Source organism: Diceros bicornis, chromosome 34 (genome assembly GCF_020826845.1).
Source record: "Diceros bicornis minor isolate mBicDic1 chromosome 34, mDicBic1.mat.cur, whole genome shotgun sequence".
NCBI classification, from domain to species: Eukaryota; Metazoa; Chordata; class Mammalia; order Perissodactyla; family Rhinocerotidae; genus Diceros; species Diceros bicornis.
The window spans coordinates 26,631,649-26,638,499 of NC_080773.1; the positions used below are offsets into that span (position 1 = coordinate 26,631,649).

General features: G+C 47.0%; 1 protein-coding gene across 1 annotated transcript; it reads left to right on the forward strand.

Annotated features, from left to right (window-relative positions):
* Positions 1-285: 285 nt before the first annotated feature.
* On the forward strand, positions 286-5,843 carry LOC131397658 (myeloid cell surface antigen CD33-like). Its single transcript, XM_058530740.1, has 4 exons — positions 286-328; positions 392-772; positions 1,002-1,280; positions 5,746-5,843. Exons 1-4 carry the CDS (start codon positions 286-288, stop codon positions 5,841-5,843), a joined length of 801 nt encoding a protein of 266 aa, XP_058386723.1.
* The last annotated feature ends 1,008 nt before the right edge of the window (positions 5,844-6,851 follow it).

Below are 6,851 nucleotides of genomic sequence, written 5' to 3' on the forward strand. Positions count from 1 at the left end.
CTGGCAGTGCCTCCTTTCCTGGTGTGGACAGTGGTGCAGGAGGGACAGGTCATGGATAGGGAGCTGGGAGCAGCAGGTCAAATCCACCTTGCTCTTGTGTGACCCTCGTCGGGACCCCATCTGGAAAGTAGAAGTGGTTATTCTCCAAGGACCACGCCAGCTCCTACAGCGTGTGGGTGTCAAGTTCCTCTTCTGTGAGGCATGTTTCTGACCTCAGCCTGGGCTTCCTGCTGGGGCTTCCTCTCAGTTCTGTGACACCAAGGCCCTGTGGCTCTGACACCAGAGATGTCACTGCTGCTGCTGCTGCTGGTGCCCCTGCTGTGGATAGGTGAGTGGGTCAAGGGGCTAGGGGGTAGGGCACAGACTGCAGCTGACTCTTGTTTCCCCACAGGGCCCCTGGCTCAGGATGGGAGATTCCGGCTACAAGTGAAGTCTGTGATGGTGCAGGAGGGGCTGTGCGTCCATGTGCCCTGCACTGTCACTTACCCCCCGATCAATTACACTAACATTGACCCCGCTTACGGCTATTGGTTCCGAGAAATGGCAAATCCATACCAGGATGCTCCTGTGGCCACAAACAACCCAGATCATAAAGTTCAGGAGGAGACCCAGGGAAGATTCCACCTCCTTGGGGACCCCCAGACCTACAACTGCTCCCTGGACATCACAGACATCAGGAGGAGGGACACGGGGAAATATTTCTTTAGGGTGGAGAGAGGGTCTTTTGTGAAATATAATTACAAAGAGAACCTACTTTCTGTGCATGTGACGGGTAAGGAATAGGATCAAGGAGAGGACACATGGATGGGTTCTGAAGGCCCCCTGGCTGGGGCCGGGAGGGGCTCCCCTGCTCCTCATCCTGGGAGGTACCCAGTGTGACTCAGGAGGACAGGATGCTGAGGTTGGCTGGAGAGGAGACACCTGGCCTGAGGCAGAGGTTGCTCTTAAGGTCACACTTGGGGTCCCCACTCCAGGCCTGTGTCTGTCTCTCTCCTCCTCAGCTCTGACACAGACACCTGACATCCACATCCAGGGGACCGTAGAATCTGGCCAACCCAAGAACATTACTTGTGCAGTGCCATGGGCCTGTGAGAAGGGGACGCCCCCCACCTTCTCCTGGATCGGGGTCGCCCTCACCTCCCTGGGCCCCAAGACTCCCCACTCCTCGGTGCTCACCCTCACCCCGCGGCCCCAGGACCACGGCACCAACCTCACCTGTCGAGTGACCTTCCCGAGAGCTGGTGTGAGCACAGAGAGGACCATCCAGCTCAATGTGTCTTGTGAGTGCCAGGCCAGGACGGCCAGGTGCCTTAGGGCAGCGGCTGTTGGGGGGGGCATGGCCTGGGATCCTGGGTGCTGGGTCCTGCAAGCAGGCTCTGGGGAGGGAGGAAAGAAGACACCCGACTCCACCACCTTCCTATTTCTAACATTCTGGGGGAGAAGAGCCAACACCCACCTTCCTGCCACTGAAAAGGGAATAGTTATGTCTGTCTGTCCAGATGTGCCCCAGAACCTGACCATCAGTGTGGTCTGGAAAGAAGGCACAGGTAGGGCCCAACCTCTCCTCTCCCGGGGGTGTACTGGAAGAGGGGTCTGTCTCCTCCCTTCAGAGCAGAACTGGGGTTCAGAACTCAGATATGAGGAAGGCTCAGGCCAAGTCTGGGGACAGCAGAGGCAGCAAGTCTCCCACTCCATCGTTAGCTTAAAACCTGCCTCAGGGGGTTTTCATGGCCTGTTCCACGTCCAATCGGTATACTGTCACCAAATGCCAGGGACACATCCTCGTCCCAAATCCTCCCCCCATTCTTCTTAGGATCTGGACCCAACCTGTTCCTCCACCCTCCTTGGGTCATTTTAGCGTTAGTGTTTAAAATACTAACTAAGGCACATAAAGTGTGCCTTAATCTGCTCGGGCTGCCAATACGAAATACTCCAGGCTGGGTGGCTTAAACAACAACAATTTATTTCTCACAGTTCTGGAGGCTGGAAGTCCAAGATCACCAGCCATTGGCTTCCTGGTGAGGGCTTTCTTCCTGCCTCGTAGACAGCCACCTTCTGGCTGTGTCTTCACAGAACTAAGAAAGAGCCAGCCGTCTGGTGTCTCTTCTCATAATGGCACCAATGTCGTCATGAGAGCCCCACTCGCAGGACCACATCTGACCCTAATCTCCCCCCAAAAGCCCATTCAGATACCTCCAAACACCTTCACACTAGGAGTTAGAGCTTAAACATATGAATTAGGGGGAAACACAATTCTGTCCCTGGCCAAATTTAGTACGAATAAAACAGCATTCAGAACCTTGTGTACCTCACTCTTTGTTATCTTCCCAAATACAAGCTATGCATAGACATTTAACCTATGCATATACATATACATTCAAACACACACATGCAAGTAAACATCATACTATACCCACTGCTCTGCATCTATATCATTATTTTTAATAAACTTTTCACATGGAGTAATTTTAGATTTACGTGCTACAGAGTTTCCATAATCCCTCACCCAGCTTCCTTCATCACTAAAATCTCAAATCACCTTGGCACATTTGTCACAACTAAGGAAGTGACATGAGTATATTTCTGTGAACTAAACTTACCTTTTCCTCACACTCAGTCTCTCTTGCAGAGCCTTCTGAATAAGTACATAGGAAACCTTCTTCGTTGTTATTGAGAACTCCATGGTTTTCTGATGGGATGTATATTATACTATAAAGTAATTAATTGGTCCCCTATTGGTGGAAAACTATGGTGTTTCCAGTCTTCTGCTCAAATACTGCACCGAAGAACTTGTATGAACATACCTCGTGTGTGTGTGTGTCTGTCAGATAATTTTCTAGAGAAGAAAGTCCTCGATCAAAGGGTATGTGTGTAATTTCTACAAATGTTGCCAAATCCCACTGCGTGGAGATGGTTCTGTTTATACTCCCACCTGCAATGTGCCTCCTTCCCTGTGGAATATGTTCATCCTTGCTGATATTCTAAGTGAATTCACTGTCATGTTAAGTTGCAGTATCATTTTGTGACTACGTTGAGATCTTTCATTGTGTAAGAACCATTTATATTTTTTGTGGACTTTTTCTTAATGGTTTGAAGAAGCTCTGTTCATATTAAGAACATCAGCTGTGTGTTAGTTGAGAGGATTGGTTTCCAGTCTATTGATGGCTTTTTGACTTAGCATATGCTGATTTTTCCAGGGAACAACACGCATTTTTCTTCTGAGCTGCAAGTACTGGTGTTGGCTTTGACTGTTTGGCAAGAACTAATTGTATCCATCTTTTCCCAAGTCTGAGTTCAGCGACTTCAAACTTGGTGCTCGAAATTGTCCAAGATGGGAGTATTGACACCAAGGAAATTGGCAAATGCTTAACAATCAGGACTCCCTGTCCCCCTTCCCCCACTGTTGTTAAACATTTACTAGTAAACCGCTGGTGGCATTTATCAATATTCTCTTTCATTCCTCTGACTTTCCCCACTCTAGTATGTTTTTCTCAATCTCCCATAATTTCTCCTACTAACCTTTTATACAATCACTTCCAAACACGCCCATTCACTTAAACCTCACAGAACTATTTGTTTTTCCCTGAGCGTGCAGTGTCATTTCACATCTCAGCTGTAGTTTCACATTATGTTTTTTTTTTTTTTGAGGTCATGTTGGCTGAAACATTGTGCTAATTTAAGGTGTACATTATTATATATCATCTTGTATATGGATCGCATTGTGTTCACCAACGATAGTCTAGTTTTTGTCCATCACCATACATATGTGCCTCTTAACCCCTTTTGCACTCCACCCACTCCCTTTCCCTCTGGTTATGACGAATCTATTCTTCTTATCTATGTGTTTGTTTATCCTCCACATATGAGCCAATCATACGGTGTTTGTCTTTCTCTGTCTGGTTTATTTCACTTAATATAAGACACTCAAGGTCCACCCATATTATCACAAATGCCATGATTTTGTCTTTTTTATGGCTGAGTAATATTCCATAGCATATATATCACACATCTTCTTTATCCATTCACCTGTTGATGGGCACTTGGGTTGCTTCCGTATCTTGGAAGCCTTTGTCAAATATATGATCCGCAAATATTTCGTCCAATATAATGGGCTGTCTTTTTATTTTGTTGATGGTTTCTCGGCTATGCAGAAGATAAATGTGTGCATTTTCAGTAACTCAGTATAAGGTGAAACTTTTCATTTTGACAGTAGCAGGTAAATATTGGTATCTCTATATAGTTCCTAAAAATCGATATGCATTGTTTCGTTATTTAGGAAAAATTCACTAAAAATAAAGTCACTATTTGAGCCATTTTCAAGTGTACAGTAGGTGGCTTTTAGTACATTCACAATGTTGTACAACCATCACTACTATCTAATTCCATCTGTCCAACGTTTTCATCACCCCAAAGAGAAATCCTTTGCCCACGAAGCAGCCGCTCTCCATACTCCCCTCCCTCAGCCCCTGCAACCACTAATCTGCTTTCTGTCTCTATAGATTCGCCTTTTCTGGACATTTCATATAAGTAGAATCATACAAAATGTGGCCTTTTTTGTCTGACTTATTTTGCTTCACAAAACATTTTTGAGGTTGATCCATAAAGCATGTATCAGTAATTTTTTCTTTTTTGTCTGAATAATATTCCATTCTATGGATGTACCACATTTTGTTCATTAATTGACCACTTAATGGACATTTAGGTTGTTTCCACTTTTCGGCTATGTGAATAATACTGCTATAAACGTTGGTGTACACACTATTGTTCAAACATGTTTTCAGTTTTCTTGGGTGTGTAACTCCCTAGGAGTGGAAATGCTAGGTCACATGGTAAATCAATGTTCAACTTTTTGAGGAAAGGCCAGACTGTTTTCCACAGTGGCAGCTCCATTTTACATTCACACTAGCAAAGTATGAGGGTTCTGATTTCTCCATACCCTTACCAACATTGATATTTTCCTCCTTTTTAAAAAAAATATAGCCTGCTAGTAGAGTGAAGGGGTATTGCACGAGAACTTTCATTTGCCTTTCTGTAATGACTAACGGTATTGTTAATTTTTTCATGGACACATTGGCCATTTGTATATCTTCTTTGGAGATTTTTGTTTTCAAGTTCTTTGTCTATTTTCTTTTTTTTTTTTTTGCTGGGAAAGATTTACCCTGAGCTAATATCTGTTGCCAATCTTCACCTCTTCCTTTTTCCCGCTCCTCAAAACCCCAGTACACAGTTGTATATTCTAGTTTTAAGTCCTTCTAGTTCTTCTATGTGAGCCACCACCACAGCATGGCTGCTGACAGATGAGTGGTGTGTTGCTGCCGCCAAGGCATAGAGTGCTGAATTTTAACCACTAAGCCATCAGGGCTGGCTCTCTGCCCATTTTTTAAGTGGGAAGTTTGACTTTCTGTTGTTGACTTGTAAGAGTGTTGGATACTACACTCTTATCAGATCTGTGAATTGCAAATATTTTCTCCCACTAAATGGGTTGGATTTTACTTTCTCAGTAGCGTCAATTGGAGAACAAAATTTTGTCATTGTGATGAAGTCCAACTTATGCAATTTTTCTCTGTCCAAATGCTGGACATTCAGGATGTGAGGTGGGGTGGGGTGAGGCCCAGGCTCGGGCATGGTCCCACATCCAGTGATGGAGGAGGGCCTGGAGAACCAACATCCAGATACTACTGGAAGTGGAAGGACACATGATTGTGATGCAGCAGGTGAATCTGGTCTTCTCCCACTTTCCTGCAGGGAGAGCAGGGTCCGTGGCAGAGGTGGTTCTGGTGGCCATCGGGGAAGCATCTGTGAAGACCCTGCTCCTGCTCGTCTGCCTCATCTTCCTCATGTGAGTATTGTCCCAGGGGGGAGGGGAGGTGTGGGGAGGACCGGGAGCATGTGGCTGAGTCCCAGAACCACTGCTGCCAGGGCCCAAAGGGATCAGGGGGCAGGGCAAGCAAGAGGCTGACAGGCAGCAGGGTGGTGCTGGGGAATCCTCCTGGGCAGTTGTGGTGCCCACCAACCGAGTGTCCAAGATGGGAGTTACCTCTGCGCTCAGGAAGGTCTGTGAAGCCAGACCTGCCCTCTCCCATCTCAGTCACTCCTCCAGCCCCTGTCTAGGGAAGAGAGGGTGAGTCTATTGCTCGCTGAACCACAGTCTGACTTAATAGGAAGACCCTGGTCTCTCTTCTTAGAATGAGGTCCTACAGGAGGAAGATGATGAGGCCCACAGGTGTCATGGAGGATGCAAACACCAGTACATGTTAATCCCTCAGGTAGGTGATACAGTCTCACCACACAACATCTCACCACACCTCCCCTAGAATGACCCCCAGGGTTGCTCTGCTCAGTATGGCCAAAGGTGAGCTGCCATCTTCCTCTCCAAACCCACTTCTTTGCTGGGCTCCCTCTCGCACTGATGACACTGAGGCCCCCATCTCTATTGCCAGGAGTGTGGGGTGTGCTTATACTGACTTCCCTCCTTTCTCCAGATCCAATAAATCACTGTTTTGTCCATCCTTTGCCCTAATCACAGCTTATCTTGCAGCCTGTCTCCTCCTCCTCCTGACCCTAGTCATTCCTGGGGCCTCATCTCTTTCCCAGGTCTCTGAACTCACCTCACTTCTAGCCTCCATCTCTCTCTTCTCAACACAGGCCAGCAGACTGTGTTTCCAGAGACCATCATTGCCCACATCCTGCACAGTATAATCAGCTACATGTCCTCTCCATGGCCAGAAACTGAGCTGCAAACACCGCAGGGTGGATTTGATGGCCTCTCCTCTGCTGGACTCTCCCCCCAGATCCATCCCTCTCCCTGCATGTGGCAGTGTCTCCACTCCCAGCTGGGCCTAGGACTCTGT